The sequence below is a fragment of the Oncorhynchus kisutch genome, linkage group LG8 (assembly GCF_002021735.2).
Source record: "Oncorhynchus kisutch isolate 150728-3 linkage group LG8, Okis_V2, whole genome shotgun sequence".
NCBI lineage: Eukaryota > Metazoa > Chordata > Actinopteri > Salmoniformes > Salmonidae > Oncorhynchus > Oncorhynchus kisutch.
In genome coordinates this window covers 60,619,249-60,640,703 of record NC_034181.2, presented here as the reverse complement: position 1 = coordinate 60,640,703, position 21,455 = coordinate 60,619,249, and the positions used below count along the sequence as shown (strand labels likewise).

Below are 21,455 nucleotides of genomic sequence, written 5' to 3'. Positions count from 1 at the left end.
AGTGTTTCTCCAGCAAGTGTGCTTCGGACAACCCTTCTGATCCTTTTTGACTGCCAACAGATAGGTGAGAGTCTTCCTCCTTCCACCCATTCCTTTGTACGGCTCTTGAAGAATCCATATGAATGGGTTGAAGATTCTTGATATAGCTCTCCTGTTGCATCAGTATTGTTCCATCAACTGTAATAAACTCTATGCCAACATAACACTTATCATGCTCCTCACGGCCGACCTGGAAAACAGCTTTGAGGTGTGGAATCACAGTTGTAGCAAATGTCTGTGAGCCACTCCAGATAAAGTCATCAACATGACAGGCAAGTACTCCAGTCACATTGCAGTCTTGATCAAGCCAGTAGAAGACTGCAGGATCCACTTGTGACATTTTTCCACCTATATTCAGCATTGTTACCTTGACTTTGTTGTACCAGTAGAGTGATGCATCTGCCAGGCCATACACACACTTTTTTAGTTTCCACAGTGTTCCTTCACTTTTAGCTTTGGAGGGAGGTCGGATGTGAATGTCCCTTGACAGTTCTGTTCCCTGCAAAAATGCAGATTTGATGTCTATGGAATTAAGTTTCCATTTCTTCTGGCAGATCACTGACGTCAGCAATCTGAGTGACTCTGAGGCGCATGTTGGTGAGTCTTTTGGGAGTTGTTTAGCAGCCAGCTCCTCTAAACCTCTAGCCACTAGATGAGTCGTTTGGGAGTTGTTTAGCAGCCAGCTCCTCTAAACCTCTAGCCACTAGATGAGTCGTTTGGGAGTTGTTTAGCAGCCAGCTCCTCTAAACCTCTAGCCACTAGATGAGTCGTTTGGGAGTTGTTTAGCAGCCAGCTCCTCAAAACCTCTAGCCACTAGACACAGTTAAGGATTCTTTAAGGGTTCACACCCACCTTGTTGAGACACATTTTTGACCAATGTCTTTGACTTCCTCAAACACTAAATTTTTCCTCCAATTACTGAGCTCACCTAGCTTAGCGGAGTCAAATGACACGTCCTTTGTTTCAAGTACATCATCATTTTGAATGTCATTCTGTTTTTCTCTATTTTCCATTGGTTCAATTCTGAGATGATCTACAAGTGACAGGTCAGCTGGCCCTGTTGTACCAGAAAGTGTAGCTGGTTCAGAGTACTGCAAGTTGGACCACTTCTGGTGTTTTCCTTTGGCTTTTCCTGCTCGTCCAATGACGGTTGCTGTATGTGGAATACCATGTATTTAACAGTTGGTCCAGTTTCCAGATTGGATCAACCTTGTTCTCTTAACACATGTGGCTGTTGAATATGTCTCGCAGGCACCGTCTTTCTCTTCTTTAAGAAATACAGAATCCAGTGCTCTTATCAAAGTTCCCATACTATCATCCACGTTCAAATCCTCAACGGCTATTTCCAGTGCTGTGTCTCTCGCTCTTCCCTCCAGCGATAATACCACCGCAAGTGCTTGCTTTTTCGCGTCCAGATTAGTAACGCGTGTCCAGCTTCCAAGTTCATTTTTCCAACTTTTGTACGACCTCTTCTCGTCGAAGCGAGGGGGCACATTGTAGTTATTAACCATCCTCTGCTACCAATGTTAATTGGAAATGACACAACGACAAGATTCCAGTTTAACAAAGTTTACTATACCGTATGAACACCATCAAAGGTCGCCATTACACTCAAGGCCAGGTCCATCAACCAACCGACTTCATGCGCACTCTTGACTGAGTGATAGCCCCGTAATAACAGAATTATTGGGATACTTTAAACATGAACTGAACATCCATCTCCCCTATCGGTCTGTCAGCTGAGGTAGAGCACTGTGCTGTAAGTCCATTGACAGGTCTAGTAGAAATTGCCTGAGTCAAACAGTGACCGTGTGTGGGCAGCGTATGGACCGTGCTACGGTAGCAAGGTCCAGCTTATACTCTAGTTATGACAGGCAGTGAAAATGAGTCCCTTTGACCAGTACTCCGTAGTCCACCTTGATACATGCCTTTTGGTCAATCTAGTGTCAGCCAGTCATAGTCAGTCACTAGATCAGGTGTTAATGTGCTGGCTGTCTCCGACTGTCCTGTCCTCCATCTTCATCGGGCGTTCAACTTCTAGCCGTCACTCAATTTTAATTTCCCCTCTCATACCTTTGCTTAATTTTAAAGGCAACATGACCTTGATCATCCACAGCCACTGTTGCTTTTTACGTGTTAATTACTTGATTTGTAGGCGCACAATGTGCTGTTTACCGAAACCCAAAGATATTGAGATCAATGCACTACGGCTTTGGATAGAATTTCAATCGGCCAAGAATTCCACTCACAGCAACTTAAGTATCGAGAGAGAGGTTTTTCTTCCCAGCTGCATTCAATCCAGTTTGTTTGGAGTGAATCCAAGCAGTTGAATAACTGGGAGTGTAAAGGGCTCTGGCTCTCTTGACATTAAGCCGAACAAAAGCATCTCGTTCTGAAGCTTCCTTTTCTTAACGGTTAATAGGTTTATGGCATGATGCGAACGCTATACGCCTCCACCTCCTCACCCACTCCAATTCCTCCTCTCACCCACCTCCCTCCTCCGTTGGATGCAGAAGGAACCTCCCCACTGTCTCACACACTCTCAGCTAGCTACAGCTGGAAAGGAAATAGCAGGAGGCCTGCTCTCCTTGTCCGAAAAATAGATTTCAGTGAAGCTTGCCAGAACTGTATTGGAGAGGGACAAATTGCATCCGTGAAAATTACCCAATGTTCAGTTTTGCTGTCGTAGACTAAACGCAAAGTGATTTTAGTTGGGAATAAGCTGTGCCTTTTGACTGCAGTATGTGTTCCTTTGTAGGAGGGTGGTGCTACAGGCTCAGTTAAAGGGTCCAGCTTTTAGGTCTTGCTTGTTAGACCAATGATCGATCTATAAATGAAGATGAGTGCGTAGCCCTAAATGATCTGTTTAGGCCCATAGACCCACAGAGATAATAGCTGGTGTAGTGCACCGGGTGTTGTGCTGCCAAGGTGCCTTATCTTGAGGGGCAGAGAGGACATCTCTCCAAGATTCCTCCGATATTTGTGATATTCCCCTAATGCCAATAGGCAATAATGCCTAGTTTTTTGCAGACTTGCAGCATCTCCTCTGGCTATGTGTGTTTGTATGTCTCAGTATGCCCCTTAGCCATCCAGCAGGCTCTAACCTATGGCTTTTACACCACTGTGCCCGAGGGCTCGTCATGGGCACTATCAACGAATACAGTAGAATGACGTCATCAACTGTATGAGTATGGTCCGTTAGTCTGCAGATGTTTCAAGGTTGTCCAGTGACCTCAATGACAAGAGACAACTGCAAAAGCCACAGAGTCCACAGTGTACAGAAGTAGGAATTTGCAGATAGAACGAGCTACATGGTGGAATGTACAGAATAAATCCCTGTTTGACTCCATAGTAGTGGTACCTGATTGGGTACCAGGCTGTGGTAGCCAGCCTATCCTCTCCGTCCGTGAGAAGAGCCTAGCTACCCATGGACTGTTTGGGCCATGTGATGCCAGGCTCTGTTTTTTGGGGGAGGGGGGATTGTGTGTCTGTGAAAACTCTCAGGGTTGCTGATGTGGAAGTGAACTGACGAGCAGTGCCTCGCAGCCTCCTCTCCTCGCGGCCGGGGCTCCTTATAAAAACACAGTGAGTCAGAACTCTGAGTGAACCTGCCACTGGGTCTGACAGAGAGGGAGATATGGAGAGGCCTCACACACATCCTATTAATGTTTTTGAAACCAAATTGCACCTCAAATCACTACACCAGAAACGCAATGGGCAGGGCAATCCACACAATACAGCGCATGCAGCGTCTTATCTGATGCCGAGGTTGATGGTACTTATCCATACAATACAGCGCATGCAGCGTCTTATCTGATGCCGAGGTTGATGGTACTTATCCACACAATACAGCGCATGCAGCGTCTTATCTGATGCCGAGGTTGATGGTACTTCTCAATACATTTTCTTACATGAAATCGTATGGCAAGTCACATCACCAACTGCTACCTGAATCACTTTTCTTAACAGTTTTGTGAGTGTATTTTACTCAGCGGACAAATGTTAGAGTAGAGGGACGCTATTCCATGTACTTTCGAATTGACTAGTGAATTACTGGCATCCTTTTATCACTATGTAAAGCCCTGTGTCATAAGATATTTAAATCATATTTATATACTATTCTCAAAACTCTCTTCATAGTTTGTTTTCCATACTCCTATCCTCGCCGTTCTCTCTCACTTCCATTGTTCTGATTCAACCGTTGTTCTTAACGTTTCTTTGTCTTTCACCAGTAATATTTATGTTGTGTCTTCTTCCTACTTTGTTACTGAACTGCTTGTTGATTGAGGTCTGCATATCCTACGTTGTTTGTTCAATAATTCACAGTAAACCTGCTATTGACTAAATGTAACACGTATTGATCTCTAACCAGATACAAACTCCATTATCCATCATTAAGCTATATGGCTACAGAGAGAATGTTTTGGTTGCTAACTACACTGGTACTGAGTGTTGTCTACCAGCTGTGTGGGTAACAACAGGTTCTAAAAGACTGTACAACTGACAGGTGAGGCTACACACTGAACATTCATGGTGAAAGGAATGGAACAGCTTGGTTCTCCACTGTTTCAAGGTGTTGAGTGATAATTCTGGATCACTGACGTCCGCCAAATACACACACACACACACACACACACACACACGCACGCACGCACGCACGCACGCACACACACACTGGGAAGTCAGACTGTTCAGTGTGTGTGTATGTATTCTCAGTGTGTGTGTATGTATTCAGACGCTGTCTAATCCCTTCTGTCCTGCGCACGGTTCCAGATTAGTTTAGCTTTTCATCCTGAGTCTGAGTCTGTTGTGAGGTGGGGATGAAAAAGTAGTCTCAGTCAGAGAGAGGAATACAACTCTATAAGATATACCTCTTTTATGTCTCCTCTTTATTGTCCTGCCTGTATCCGGATTAGTTTCCACGGTGACAGGCACAAATGCCACAGCTGTTGGACGGTGATGTTGGCTGGAGCCTTTTTGAAGGTGTCTCTGGACCTGTTGCTATTCACAGTGTGGTCTCTTACAGACAAAAGTGTGTTATCCAGAACCTTGAAGGGTATTTTGCTGTCCCCACAGGAGAACCCTTTGAAGAACCCATTTGGGTTCCATGTAGAACCCGTTCCACCAAGTGTTCTAAATGGAGCTCAGAAGGGTTATCCTTTGGGGGAGAAAAAACCCAGTTTGAAAACCTTTTTTAAGAGTCAACACGTTGGGTTTGGAGCCTCAGCTGGCTCTTTGCTAGGGATGGAATGAGGGTTATATGGCAAACCATTTAGCCAGTGAGTGATAACCTGGAACCAATAGAGGTATGAGATGAGCACAAAGTGGAGCAGAGAAAGAGTCAATGAGAGAGGACAGAAATACAGTGAGAGAGAATGACATAGAAAGAGTCAATGAGAGAGGACAGAAATACAGTGAGAGAGAATGACATAGAAAGAGTCAATGAGAGAGGACAGATATACAGTGAGAGAGAATGACATAGAAAGAGTCAATGAGAGAGGACAGAAATACAGTGAGAGAGAATGACAGAGAGAGAAAGTCAATGAGAGAGGACAGAAATACAGTGAGAGAGAATGACAGAGAGAGAGAGTCAATGAGAGAGGACAGAAATACAGTGAGAGAATGACAGAGAGAGAGAGTCAATGAGAGAGGACAGAAATACAGTGAGAGAGGATGACATAGAAAGAGTCAATGAGAGAGGACAGAAATACAGTGAGACAGAATGACAGAGAAAGGAGGGATGGCAGGGAGGGAGAGGTACACAGACACCGAAAGACAGCGAAGGGGATTAGGGGTACAAGGGAGAGAATGAGAGAAAGGAAGAGAGAAATGGAAAGACACAGACACTTAGTAATAGAATGAGGAATGGACGGAGCGAGAGCAGGCTTTGCTAGGCCCACTGCAGCAAACAGCATTATACTTTTGATGGCCTTGAGCCTGCTCATTATTGGCTAGGATTGATTTATTTAGAGATTCTCATCTCGCCATGCTCTCACGATGGTGTAACAGAGGAGAGAGGAAAAACAGGCTTTTCTTCCTTTATCCACATTCATATGGGTCTGAGCTAAGAAAAGTCCACAGTATATACTGTCCTCATGCATTACTGTGTACAGAATCGAGCTATCGTTACACAATAGGCATTAGTGCTGAAATCCGAAATGTAACTGTTTCAGTATTTTGCGGTATGCAAAACAGTATGCTTTGCTCCTGGTGGAATTATACACTTGTCTTATAAATCGGTATTTCCTGACTAGTAAAATTGCAAGTGGTGCAGAAAAACAAACAAATTCTTCAGTGAGATTACTTTATTTATTTATATATTTTTTACTCCAAATGAATGCATCACAGGACCAGTTACAGTGTCTATATATTTTTTTTTGAGTGTGGTACAGACAGAATCAATCACCTTGAGTGATATTCCATAACCTGGTATAGATGGTGGTGTGTGTTGGACACTGGGATGCATGTTGTCTATCTTAGGGTTACGGAGAAGCTTGTGAGAAGCTTGTGTGAGGTCATTAGTTGGGTGATGCAATCGATAGTGCAGGCTTTGGTAGGGTTCTGGGAGGAGAGGAGGCAGACTGCAGCTAGCCAGCCACTCAGACCTCCTCTGCTTGGTAATCAGAGCAACAGTTCCACTCCTGGAGAGAACAGACACACATTTCTAAATCGCAGAGGGCCTTTGAAGACACACAACCCAAATAGGGAAGTCTCTATGAGAGCTGACCTGAACTAACTTCAGAGAAACCTTTCTCTTCGTCACACAACACTCTCAATCCAAGTGATGGCAGACCGTCATAGACAAACACTGTGTTTCAGAGTTGGAGACAGATATCACACAACTTGACATGCAGCCTATTCCCACACCTGAGAACAGAAACATGTCAATCTCCGAGGCTTTTTGAACACCTCACCTAGATGAACATGTCCTGAGAACAGAAATGTGTCAATCTCCGAGGCTTTTTGAACACCTCACCTAGATGAACATGTCCTGAGAACAGAAACGTGTCAATCTCCGAGGCTTTTTGAACACCTCACCTAGATGAACATGTCGTGAGAACAGAAACGTGTCAATCTCCGAGGCTTTTTGAACACCTCACCTAGATGAACATGTCCTGAGAACAGAAACGTGTCAATCTCCGAGGCTTTTTGTTTACCTCACCTAGATGAACATGTCCTGAGAACAGAAACGTGTCAATCTCTGAGGCTTTTTGAACACCTCACCTAGATGAACATGTCTTGTCTGAAGACAATTGCAACATTGCACAGGAGTGATAGAGTAACAGACAGACATGGGATCGCATATTCCTGTGCAATAGACCCAGCGCTACAAAGCCCTCTAAAAAGCGACTTGATTTGCTTGTGAACATAGGAGGGTGAACATTGTGTTCATAAATTGCTATGGATTTTTTTTTGCCGGTACCAGTACCTCACTTCTGAAGAGGGAGAGTTCACTCAGAGATTGCCCTGATAATTGGGGGATTTCAATTCGATCTGTCTCACCCTGTCGCCCCGGTCCCCTTGCTAAGTGACACCTTATCAAACTAATGATAGGTGAGCACACAACAATCAACACAGAGAACCAAAACAAATAAGGGCAATTGAGAGGGAGAGAGGGATAGAGAAAAAGGAATTTGAAGAAACCGAAGGAGGGAGAGGGAGAGAGAGAGAGAGAGAGAGAGAGAGAGGAAGAAATCTGAGGAATGATCAAAGCTGAGAGGTTGAGTCAAATAAGGTGTGATGGGAAGGGGGAGGGAGGGGTAGAGTATAGAGAGATTTATGGAGAAGAACTGTATGGGTAGATAATATACTCTAAAGGTCACAGCAGTCTATAGGGGAGGATTGATTTTGAGAACACCATTTGCAACTCTGCAGAGAGAGACCTTATTGAGTAGCTGTCCCAGCAGTCAGCCAGCACTCCACCTGTCAGGCCTCTCAGCACAGCCATCATGCTGATAATGCAATGTCAAATCAACGCAGTGGAAACAGTTCACGCAGTCACTTCTAATCAAACTGAACTAGGAACTTTCTCTCTCTCTCTCTCTCTCTCTCTCTCTCTCTCTCTCTCTCTCTGTGTGTGTCTGCCTCTTCCTCCTTCTGTGCTCTCCGGCGCCCCCTAGTGCTGCTGCTGGGCATCTTCCTGTACACCCGCTGGCGCAGCTACAAGGGCCTAAAGGAGGGCGTTTACCACGTGTCAGCTCACCATGACGGCTGGGAGGACATTAGAGAGAACGTGCTCAACTACGATGAGGAAGGAGGAGGAGAGGAGGACCAGGTAAGCGCGAACACATCTATGTCTACTACACACTAACGCACAATGTGATGCAGTGCCTTTTTGTCCCTTGTCACAAACGGTTTCACTGAACGCAGTTCCAGACTGAGTTTGTGAAGTGAAACAATTCAGGTTGGATTCGAGGCTCGGCATTATGGGTACCACACTAGCTCAAGCACACTCCTCTTCCCCACCATGCCATTGTAACACCTTCTCACTCTGGTTCACCTCCAACTAAAAAGACACTAGTGGAGTGTTTGAATATTCATGAACTCCTTACACACGATCAATCAAATCAAATCAAATGTATTTATATAGCCCTTCGTACATCAGCTGATATCTCAAAGTGCTGTACAGAAACCCTGCCTAAAACCCCAAACAGCAAGCAATGCAGGTGTAGAAGCACGGTGCCTAGGAAAAACTCCCTAGAAAGGCCAAAACCTAGGAAGAAACCTAGAGAGGAACCAGGCTACGTGGGGTGGCCAGTCCTCTTCTGGCTGTGCCGGGTGGAGATTATAACAGAACATGGCCACGATGTTCAAATGTTCATAAATGACCAGCAAATAATAATAATCACAGGCAGAACAGTTGAAACTGGAGCAGCAGCACGGCCAGGTGGACTGGGGACAGCAAGGAGTCATCATGTCAGGTAGTCCTGAGGCATGGTCCTAGGGCTCAGGTCCTCTGAGAGAGAGAAAGAAAGAGAGAATTAGAGAGAGCATACTTAAATTCACACAGGACACCGGATAGGACAGGAGAAGTACTCCAGATATAACAAACTGACCCTAGCCCCCCGACACATAAACAACTGCAGCATAAATACTGGAGGCTGAGACAGGAGCGGTCAGGAGACACTGTGACGATGACATAACGTGATGATCAGATGCTTAGTGATGCTGAAATAATTTAAGAGGTCCTTTGGTGGATCTTTAGATGCGAGAGCCTGCCATAAAACTGCCATAAAACTGCCATAAAACTGCTGAACAATTAATCAAGTGGCCACAGGACTATTTACGTTGAACCCCTCCTTGTTTTTACACTGCTGCTACTCGCTGTTTATCTATGCATAGCCACTTTACAAATGACCTCGACTAACCTGTACATTGACTTGGTACCAGTACCCCCTGTATATAGTCTTGTTATTGTTATGTCATGAGTAAGGTCTCCACCTGTTATATTCGGAGCATGTGACAAATAACATTTGATTTGAGGTAATCAATTACAGAGCACACCCGCCCGTGTGTCATTTACTCCTCCACTCTACCATTCCTCCATCCTCTTTTCCTCCAGGGCCCAGGCTTCCATCTCTCCAGAGTGAAGCGCTGCCGTGGTAACGAGGGTGAATCAGTCTCGCCTGAATCAAATGAATGTTGAAGTGATTGTGTGTTATATAAAAATTGATGTTCTCTAGCCCTCGTCCAATATTTCCCTGTGCTCTGTTGAAGTGAAACACTCCCCTCGCCCCCTTCACATTCCCTCAGATTACTTAGTGTATTCGGCTAATGCGGTCTGTCACCTCTCCACTGGCAGAGAATTAATCTGGATTTCGTTCACTAAGGGAGAAAATGAAGACAGAGTGTAAATGTAGACAGGTAGAGCATATGCAAAGGAAGCTCTGCTCTTTTTTCTCCTCTTCTCACCATCACGCTCTATGATGTGATGTTTAACTTGTTTGAATCCTGGGAAGAGAAGCTGCTGCCTTGACAACAGCTAATGGGGATGCTAATAAAATACGAAATACTCTCTATTGCTCCATCTGTCCATTTGTTCCTCCTTTCCATTCTCTAGTTTGACGTTCCATCCTCTCTCCCTCTGTGTGCGTGTGTGTGCTTGTGTGCGTGTGTGTGTGTGTGTGTGTGCGTGTAGAATGCATATGATATGGCCGAGCTACAGAAGTCTCTCCAGCCCAGTCCCGCCCAGTCTGTCCAGTACAGCCGCTCCAGGGCCATCCACCAACATCACCACCCCCACACCCAGCACCAACAGCCCCAGGACACTCTTAGCAGGTTGGGCGCCAGCACCGCCCCTTCCTCCTTCACCACCACCCTGCGGAGGGATGTGCCCCCCACCAGGTCCCTCGCCCAGGGCCAGAGCAGGCCCCTCCTGCTGGCCAGAAAGAGCCTGTCCTTCTCCAGCCAGGACCTGGCCCGCTACCTGTGTGAGATCATCCGGGACGCTGACCAGGCCCAAGAGTCGGCCCCCTTCGACTCCCTGCAGGTGTTCTCCACGGAGGGGGGAGGCTCGCTGGCCGGGTCCCTCAGCTCCTTCAGCTCAGCCGGGCTGGAGGAGGACACGGCTAGGGGCCAAGACTCCCTGAAGGACTGGGGCCCACGTTTCGAGAAACTCAAAGCCCTCTACGAGAAGACCGAGGCCAGCGACCTCTGAACGCTGAGGGAGACAGACCAAGCTACCGTGCTGCAGAGACCACCAAACAGCAGGAAACTACAGAGCTACAGTAAACTAATTGGAAGCATAGGAGGAGAGAGAGAAGTTCAGGAAGGAGAGAGAGACTGATGGAGAGCTTGGCCTCTCTCCTCTGGGAGTGACTTGTTCTCCACAGGGTTTTTTCTCTAAACGGGCCTAGAGCGAGGCTGAGGCTGGGACTGATGTTAACCTAACCAGGCCTATAGCTGAAACTCACTGTTCACTGGATAATGGGAGCTGCCAATCAATGACATGGACAGATTAATTATGGCACTTACATGGCACACAGACCTATTGCAGTGGCTTGCTGTTGACAATAATTTGGGTGAAAATGTTATTATATTTGTCAGTGAAATGAATTGCGAGGATTGCCTCGCACCTCTTGGCCCTTGATATACCATATTCTGTTCTCTATGTCTGTGATACATCAGTGTTTTGAAAAACTGCTTAGACATTTGATACAGGAATAGTTTTTTCTGTGGCCTTCCAGTGGGCTCTCTTTCCAAAATCTCTTTGCTGGGTGTGCAGTCGAAGTTAACAGTTGTGCTCGTATGTTATATCCTAAACTTCTCCTTCCTTGATTTGGTTTTCTATTCACTTCACTCTCCCCTCCATTCATTTATATTCACCGGAGGAAGAGAGCTCAGAAATCAAGCCGGAGAGAAGAAAAGGAAAGGACAGAGGAGCTGAGGAAAGGGCCTTTTCTGTTTCTCAGCTTTAACCTTCTTTCTCAGGAATACCAAACATTCTGAACACCACCATTGCAGCAGAGGACCATGCTATGAATACAAATGACAAATTCATCGTGAATGGCGGTCCAAGGTGAAAAAAGTGCAGAGAGGGTCGCGCCGAAGCCTCCTATAGAATTAACAGTGGACACCCTCTGACCATCGCTGCTGTTGCCATGGCGTTGTGATAGTGGAGGCAGCTATAGTTGACTGTGTTCACTGATATATGTCTGGAAGGGAGTGTTTACCAGTTGTGTTAAAGGGGTGGTGGGGGCGTTCACAGTAAACAGTATGAGCCCAGCACATTGAACGACCAAAGGGAAATGACCCAGCTACATGGGTATTCACACGAAGGATCTCACCCAGTGGGCTTCAGCTATTTATCTTCCCCAAAGCTGGAGGATGATGCCCCCACAAACAGTTCCCCCCTATCATATAAACCAGGACCAATCTGCCCAAACTAAAAAACCCTTCAGAAGCCAGTGTTCACTACATTTGTGTTGTTCGCCTCTGCTTTGAGAGAGGAGTGGAGAGTGGAGCTGAAATTAGCCAAAGAATGCAGAAGGGAGGAAGAGTGGAAAGGAGGGAAGGTTTGTGCTGATTCAAAGCACCTCCGGGACTCTGAGTTAAATGTGCTTGTGTGAGGAGCTGTGAAGCTCCATGGGGAGTAGAGGAAATGGTTTGTTGCACAGCAAATGGAATAAATAAGTAATGTTACCTTCCTCTGCGATAGACTAAACACCAACATTGTATTTAATGTATTTCAAGGTAGCATCAGCACACCTTTCTCATTATTTTGATTTACTTAAAAAAAAACAAATCAGTGCAGAAACGCTGCATGTTGAGCGTGACGGTACAACAGTAAAGGGTAGGAGTGTGTTAAAAACACATCAGCGCACTAATCCTAATGGGAGTTGATGGCGGAGCTGTCATGCTGTAAACCAAAGGATCATGGGAGTTTTAAAAGTCGATTGAGAAGTCGACATTCTGATTACGGATTTCAAACGTGCCAATTTTCTGAAGGCAGAAAGAACGTGAGTTTAAAATAGGATAGGGAGGTGAGGGAACGGAACGCTGCCGCAATGCAATGCTTTTTCATAGGCATCAAAAGCACCTCAAGGGATGGAGTTTTGATTCATCCTCCGAGCACGGTTGGCCAGGAACCTGGCTTATAGAGGAGCTAGTAAAAAATAATGATTAAAATGTGAAGATTGTGTTTGGGATTCACAGGATTTCTCTCTGGGTTGCAGAGAAAAGATTCTACTTTAATTTGTATCATAAATGGCTTCAACATTGTCTAATGGATACAAACATATTGTGGAATTTTATGTTTTTACCTCATTTGTATATAGGAAGATAAAGTCATTACTTTTTTTAATGTGTCAATGGAAGAACTATGGATCACGTACTGCTTCTTTAAGAAAAAGTGAACTTATCTTTTTAATCATTATCATGACCGGCTTTGAATATAGATATCTTGGTGTTTTGTATTTGCATCAATTTTTTTTCTCAATAAAGATTAATTTATTTGAAATCAGTGATTTTCCTGATTGTTTGCATTAAGCATGATGTGAGTTTATAGCAGGGTTCCCCAAATGGTGACCCGCAGGCTGAATTTGGCCCGCGTGTGGTTTTATTTTTGTGCTCCAAGTTTTCTGAGCAAAAATGTAATGTTTTTACATTTAAAAAAAAACTATAAGAACACCAGGAAATCAGCTCCAAATTATTTTAATTTGGGAAATCTATTCCCAAGTATCCCTCACGCATAATAGAGTCTCTGATCGTATACAAGGTTTGAAATGTATCTGTTTGGGCTTCTTGCGGTCAATTTGCAATTTACAAATTATTTGTCATTTACGTTCCTGCCTCCACTCAAGAAAAAAACAACATCCCGCAGCTGAATCTAGTTGATGATGTCTGGTTTATGGAATACAGGACTAGGAAAGAAAGTGAAAGCCTCAAGCAAGATATATTGTTTTTGGACTTCGAATAAATGCAATGATGGAGATTGTCTTGCAATGATTTTTTTTTGGTGTGAACATGAAAAGAATGATGACAGCAGAATCCCACATGTGAAAACATTTCCCTCTCATACAAAGCACCACAGAAAACAAAAGTCCCTTTCCATGAGAAAATGGAACACTGATCAATGGGAAACTGCATTCACAAGAAAGATGAAATATCATAAAACTTGATTTGCTACCCCAACTAGTGCAATTTCTCCACTGGCACGTCAAACAGGACCAACCCATTTACTGGGTGAACAGACAGACGCAGAACAATAGGAAAGGAAATATCACAAAACGCCAGATTAGCAGAGTGTGTGTCTTCTAGATTAAACACAGTGTTAAGTAATGAAGACTGGGCCATGGAAAATTGTCATCATGACTTCCAGATGGTACAAAATCTGATACGGTCGACAGAACATTGGAAACATTCATGTAATCAGTCTGCATTCAATCCCCAAAATGATGCCTATTTGATATTTAAACCCCCTGTAAGATTTGGCCCTGTAAAGTCTCTCAAATTGACATGAAGCTTAAATCATGCAAAATACAACTATGAAAATGAAGTGTAAAAATTTTTTATTTTATTTTTCAGCTCTACAAGCAACTGTTGGGTTCAATAACAGACACATTTTACATCAACACAGAGATGAACAACTTTGAAGGCACTTTCATACTCTAAAGTTGTTAAATATTTAAATAATACCATGATGTAATCCACATTGCCAATATGCAATAAAATAACACACATGAACTATTTACAGTATTGAATCATTTGACATTTCCCTGTTACGTCTGAATTTGGATTCAGGATTTAGACTACATATCACAAGTATTCACCCCGCTTTCACCCCACAAGTACCCCCCCCCCGATTTCTTCACATTTTATTGTGTTACAAAGTGGGACTCAAATGTTTTTTTTTTTATCTACACAAAACACTCTGTCAATTTTTTTTAAATATATATAATATAATATAATATATTATATATACACACACACACATACACACACAGTTGAAGTTTACATACAGTTAGGTTGGAGTTATTAAAACTCTTTTTTAAACCACTCAACAAATTTCTTGTTAACAACTATAGTTTTGGCAAGTCTGTTAGAACATCTACTTTGTGCATGACACAAGTAATTTCTCCAACAGTTGTTCACAGACTGGCTATTTCACTTATAATTACAGAGCATGGAAAATTCCAGAAAATGATGTCATGACTTTAGAAACTTCTGATAGGCTAATTGACAAAATTTGGAGATGTACCTGTGGATGTATTTCAAGGCCTACCTTCAAACTCAGTGCCTCTTTGCTTGACATCATAGGAAAATCAAAATAAATCAGCCAAGACCTCAGAAAAAAAATGTGTAGGCCACCACAAGTCTGGTTCATCTTTGGGAGCAATTTCCAAACGTCTGAAGGTACCACATTCATCTGTACAAATAATAGTACGCAAGCATAAACATCACGGGACCACGCAGCCGTCATACTGCTCAGGAAGGAGACGTGTTCTGTCTCCTAGAGATTAATGTACTTTGGTGTGAAAAGTACAAATCAATCCCAGAACAGCAAAGGACCTTGTGAAGATGCTGCAGGAAACATGTACAAAATATCTTTATCCACAGTAAAACGAGTCCTATATCGACATAACCTGAAAGGAAGAAACCACTGCTCCAAAACTGCCATAAAAAAAGCCAGACTACGGTTTGCAACTGCACATGGGGACAAAGATTGTACTTTTTGGAGAAATGTCCTCTGGTCTGATGAAACAAAAATAGAACTGTTTGGCCATAATGACCATCGTTATGTTTGGAGGAAAAAGGGGGTGGCTTGCAAGCCGAAGAACACCATCCCAACCGTGAATCACGGGGGTGGCAGCATCATGTTGTGGGGGTGCTTTGCTGCAGGAGGGTCTGGTGCACTTCACAAAATAGATGGCATCATGTGGAAAGAAAATGACGTGGATATATTGAAGCAACATCTCAAGACATCAGTCAGGAAGTTAAAACTTGGTCGCAAATGGGTCTTCCAAATGGACAATGACCCCAAGCATACTTCCAAGGTTGTGGCAAAATGGCTTAAGGGCAACAAAGTCAAGGTATTGGAGTGGCCATCACAAAGCCCTGACCTCAATCCTATAGAAAATTTGTGGTTAGAACTGAAAAAGTGTGTGCGAGCAAGGAGGCCTACAAACTTGACTCAGTTACACCAGCTCTAGGAATGGGACAGGCTACCCGAAACGTTTGACCCAAGTTTAACAATTTAAAAGGCAATGCTACCAAATACTAATTGAGTGTATGTAAACTTCTGACCCACTGGGAATGTGATGAAACACATAAAAATTGAAATCAATAATTCTCTTTACTATTATTCTGACATTTGACATTCTTAAAATAAAGTGGTGATCCTAACTGACCAAAGACAGGGAATTTTTACTAGGTTTAAATGTCAGGAATTGTAAAAAACTGGGTTTAAATGTATTTAGCTAAGGTGTATATAAACTTCTGACATCAACTGTATATATTGTTTCGATGAATTAATTTGTTTTATACCTTGATTAGATAAGTATTATGGCTGTGAGTCTTCTTGGAGTAAGATCTCTGCACACCTCGATTTTTGAAAATGATTATTTTCTACAGTAAATTGTTCAAGCTCTGTCAAGATGTTGGTGATCATGGCTAGACAGCAATTTTAAAGTCTTGCCATAGATTCAAGCAGATTTAAGCCAAAACTAACTTGGCCACTCAGGAACATTCACTGTCTTCTTGGTAAGCAACTCCAGTGTATATTCAACCTTGTGTTGTAGGTTATTGTCCTGCTGAAAGGTGAATTCCTCACCCAGGGTCTGGTGTAAAGCAGACTGAAGCAGGTTGTCCTCTAGGATTTTGCCTGTGCTTAGCTTAATCTCGTTTATTTTTATCCTGAAAAACTCCCCAGTCTTTGCTGATGTCCAGCATGCCCATACCGTGATGAAAATAATGATACAGTTACTCAGTGATGAGTTGTGTTGAATTTGCCTCAAACATAAGGCTTTGCCGTGTTTCGGGTGGGTCGTCTGTAAAGCATCTGTAAAATTTCAACTAACTATCTACTAACCTTAACCCTTATTCTAATATAACCCTAACCGCAACATGACCCTAACCGCAACATAACCTTAACCGCAACATAACCCTAACCGCAACATGACCCTAACCGCAACATGACCCTAACCGCAACATGACCCTAACCGCAACATAACCCTAACCGCAACATGACACGAAGCCGCAGTTGCTTATCAACAGATAGTTTGACCTTGATAGCATATTGACAGTATGAACGTTTGTAGAGCATCTACAGATGGGACTATCCAAATAGGTATTTTAACATGGTCACATTAATCACATTACACATGTAGTAATGACAACCGCATTTGAAACTTCACGCACGGTACAAAAAATTGTATGACTTAATACAATTATTTGATCAATAAGGAGTGGGGGAAAAGTTACTTGTGTTGATAACCACACCAAAGTAATACAAAAACACTGCTTCAAAAAGTCTATTTCACACGAAAGCCCGGTGAATTTGCTAGATACCTTTTCTTTCATTTGATTTTGGCACAAATGAAAATACGGCACCGACATTCCTATGGATTGTTTCAGCATCGTCTCAATGAAAAGCCTGGTGTTTGACAAGCCACGTGCAACATGCACACGCAGTCTCAGTGAAAAGTCTGGTGTTTGACTAGCCACGTGCAACATGCACACGCAGTCTCAATGAAAAGTCTGGTGTTTGACTAGCCACGTGCAACATGCACACGCAGTCTCAGTGAAAAGTCTGGTGTTTGACTAGCCACGTGCAACATGCACACGCAGTCTCAATGAAAAGTCTGGTGTTTGAGTAGCCACGTGCAACATGCACACGCAGTCTCAATGAAAAGTCTGGTGTTTGACTAGCCACGTGCAACATGCACACGCAGTCTCAATGAAAAGTCTGGTGTTTGACTAGCCACGTGCAACATGCACACGCAGTCTCAATGAAAAGTCTGGTGTTTGACTAGCCACGTGCAACATGCACACGCAGTCTCAGTGAAAAGTCTGGTGTTTGACTAGCCACGTGCAACATGCACACGCAGTCTCAATGAAAAGTCTGGTGTTTGACTAGCCACGTGCAACATGCACACGCAGTCTCAATGAAAAGTCTGGTGTTTGACTAGCCACGTGCAACATGCACACGCAGTCTCAATGAAAAGTCTGGTGTTTGAGTAGCCACGTGCAACATGCACACGCAGTCTCAATGAAAAGTCTGGTGTTTGACTAGCCACGTGCAACATGCACACGCAGTCTCAGTGAAAAGTCTGGTGTTTGACTAGCCACGTGCAACATGCACACGCAGTCTCAATGAAAAGTCTGGTGTTTGACGAGCCACGTGCAACATGCACACGCAGTCTCAATGAAAAGTCTGGTGTTTGACTAGCCACGTGCAACATGCACACGCAGTCTCAATGAAAAGTCTGGTGTTTGACTAGCCACGTGCAACATGCACACGCAGTCTCAATGAAAAGTCTGGTGTTTGACTAGCCACGTGCAACATGCACACGCAGTCTCAATGAAAAGTCTGGTGTTTGACTAGCCACGTGCAACATGCACACGCAGTCTCAATGAAAAGTCTGGTGTTTGACTAGCCACGTGCAACATGCACACGCAGTCTCAATGAAAAGTCTGGTGTTTGACTAGCCACGTGCAACATGCACACGCAGTCTCAGTGAAAAGTCTGGTGTTTGACTAGCCACGTGCAACATGCACACGCAGTCTCAATGAAAAGTCTGGTGTTTGACGAGCCACGTGCAACACGCAGTCTCAATGAAAAGTCTGGTGTTTGACTAGCCACGTGCAACATGCACACGCAGTCTCAGTGAAAAGTCTGGTGTTTGACTAGCCACGTGCAACATGCACACGCAGTCTCAATGAAAAGTCTGGTGTTTGAGTAGCCACGTGCAACATGCACACGCAGTCTCAATGAAAAGTCTGGTGTTTGACTAGCCACGTGCAACATGCACACGCAGTCTCAATGAAAAGTCTGGTGTTTGACTAGCCACGTGCAACATGCACACGCAGTCTCAATGAAAAGTCTGGTGTTTGACTAGCCACGTGCAACATGCACACGCAGTCTCAGTGAAAAGTCTGGTGTTTGACTAGCCACGTGCAACATGCACACGCAGTCTCAATGAAAAGTCTGGTGTTTGACTAGCCACGTGCAACATGCACACGCAGTCTCAATGAAAAGTCTGGTGTTTGACTAGCCACGTGCAACATGCACACGCAGTCTCAATGAAAAGTCTGGTGTTTGACTAGCCACGTGCAACATGCACACGCAGTCTCAATGAAAAGTCTGGTGTTTGACTAGCCACGTGCAACATGCACACGCAGTCTCAGTGAAAAGTCTGGTGTTTGACTAGCCACGTGCAACATGCACACACAGTCTCAATGAAAAGTCTGGTGTTTGACGAGCCACGTGCAACATGCACACGCAGTCTCAATGAAAAGCCTGGTGTTTGACTAGCCACGTGCAACATGCACACTCAGTCTCAATGAAAAGTCTGGTGTTTGACTAGCCACGTGCAACATGCACACGCAGTCTCAATGAAAAGTCTGGTGTTTGACTAGCCACGTGCAACATGCACACGCAGTCTCAATGAAAAGTCTGGTGTTTGACTAGCCACGTGCAACATGCACACGCAGTCTCATTGAAAAGTCTGGTGTTTGACTAGCCACGTGCAACATGCACATGCAGTCTCAATGAAAAGCCTGGTGTTTGACTAGCCACGTGCAACATGCACACGCAGTCTCAATGAAAAGCCTGGTGTTTGACTAGCCACGTGCAACATGCACATGCAGTCTCAATGAAAAGTCTGGTGTTTGACTAGCCATGTGCAACATGCACACGCAGTTTGGTAGACGGACTAGCAATATCCCCCGTGGTAGTACGGATGAAGCCTGAGCTGGAATGGGAAAGTAACTGAAGCTGGCTAGCTTTAGAAAACCCTGAGTAGATCTACTGTAGCTTGCGTCGTTGTATACCCCTCTGGTCTTTGTAGTTGAATCTGTGCTTGAAATTCAATTCTTGACTGAGGGACCTTGTATGGGGGACAGAGGACGGAGTAGCCATTCAAAAAATTATGTCAACCCCTATTATTTCCCACGTAACTTGTGATTTGTTGAGCCAAATGTTACCAACAAACTAATTTAGGCATGCCTAAACAAAGGGTGTGCATACTTATATTCAACAACTTTATTTTAGTAATTTAATGTTTAGTCATCTGTATACATTTTATTTTATTATTCTTTTAAATTCTTTTCACTTCGACGTCCATGACGAGAAAATGACAATTAAATCCATTTCAATCCCACTTTGTAGCCCACCAACGTGAAACAACATCCAAGGCGTTGAATAGCTATGATACCCACGGGATGTTAGCCAGTCCTACATAGACCAGTTGCCCTGAATATGTTAACCATTCACCTAATTCAACATTGACCAGTGGTCATGGTTTACCCACAATGCAGTCCTTCTACATAATACTGTATGATTCTGTGGTGTTGAGTTGGGAGCGAATAGACACAGTTAATACATGATTTTCTCTAACATTTGCTCATTTAAAAAAAATACTGTCGGTTTAAATGACCAATGCATCTTAAACTGAATTATTAATAAATATGAAAATGAAGAATGTCAATGCTCAAAAACATTACATTAGTATGCACTTATTAGGCAAACATAATGAAATTACTTCTCCCTCGTAAAATGTATTATTGGCCAACTCCTAAATTAAACATCCAATTTCAATGCAACGGAATGAACAAGCAAATCCTCTTCACAGTGATAGGACTGTTATGCATTACAATGAGAATGCCACTTCCCCTTGATACACCACAACTGACAACTTATGCAGAACTTTTGTGTTTTTGTGAGAGAGTATCAAAAGAGGAGTCCTCATTAACAAGTGGAGACGAGCCATGGCACGGTTTAAAAACAAGGAAATGGCACAGGGTGCAGCTGTGCAGTCAGGCTGCAGCCCCAGCCACCAAAGAGACCAGACTGGTCCTCGCAATAATTACCCCCACTGCTCTAGCTTTCAATCAGCTCCCTCTCAAAGGTCCCTCTCCTCTTTCTTCTCTGCTCTGCCTTTAGTCTGGGTGAAAGCGAGAGAGAGAGACGTGAATGTTGTTGTGATGTGCCGTCATCTCTCCTCTCCTGTTTAAACATGAGCTTCCTGACACAAAGCCCTGGTTTGATATGCATGTGCTCATCTGCTCGTCCGCCACAATCAGACGCTGCTCAAATCAGCGCCGTGTCAGCCGGCCGTGATTACCTGCCTCTGGCTGCCGTGGCGCAGGGAGGGATGGAAGGAGGGAGGGAGGGAGGGAGGGAGGGAGAGTGTAGCCATGGTTCCAGATGAAGTCAAGTAGACCAGAGAGCAGGGAGCACAGAGCAGTCATCAGGTTATCAACATGGAAGGGAGCAGGAGGCTGAGACGGAGACTGGGGAGCTGCTGGATATGTGGGTGGGGGTTGTTTATGGGGTCCCCAGGGTCTTATTACTGGGTTTTATCCTCCATGGCCACTGGCTCTCTGTCGGCCTGGGCTCTCTTCTTGCCCCTCTTCAGCTTGTAGACGTGGAAGGTCTTGTTTTGGAAAACGCGGGTGAAGAGGGCGGTGTAGGCAGGGCCGTCTGTCTTGATGGACTCACAGAAGCGAGGGTGGGAGGCGTGGACCAAGTCTGGGTCGTTGTCCCCAGGGCCATCCATGATCTAATCCAAAAACACATTAGATGCATTCAACATTAGATGCATTCAAATAGTACCCTTGAGTTAGATTTGTACCACAAGGATCCAGGGAATTCAATAATTGACAACAACAACAAAAATAATATGTTTTTGTGATTCTCTCAATAAAAATGTCTGAGTTGCGCCCATCACTACGCCGATGTGGATGTGGGGTTCACA

At 44.1% G+C, this 21,455-nt stretch overlaps 2 protein-coding genes across 3 annotated transcripts in view; one reads left to right on the top strand and one right to left on the bottom strand.

Annotated features, from left to right (window-relative positions):
• The window catches only part of LOC116374865 (neural-cadherin), a 203,097-nt gene extending 189,626 nt beyond the window's left edge, over positions 1 to 13,471 (top strand). The window contains exons 32-33 of the mRNA XM_031830758.1: positions 8,160 to 8,314; positions 10,178 to 13,471. Coding sequence (XP_031686618.1) covers positions 8,160 to 8,314; positions 10,178 to 10,696 — 674 coding nt within the window. The 3' untranslated portion in view covers positions 10,697 to 13,471. The remainder of the gene's footprint in view (positions 1 to 8,159; positions 8,315 to 10,177) is intronic.
• A 560-nt stretch (positions 13,472 to 14,031) lies between these two features.
• The window catches only part of LOC109895479 (probable C-mannosyltransferase DPY19L3), a 41,284-nt gene continuing 33,860 nt past the window's right edge, over positions 14,032 to 21,455 (bottom strand). For both annotated transcript variants that reach the window (XM_020489182.2, XM_031830757.1), the window contains exon 19: positions 14,032 to 21,260. In XM_020489182.2, coding sequence (XP_020344771.1) covers positions 21,048 to 21,260 — 213 coding nt within the window. In that variant the 3' untranslated portion in view covers positions 14,032 to 21,047. The remainder of the gene's footprint in view (positions 21,261 to 21,455) is intronic.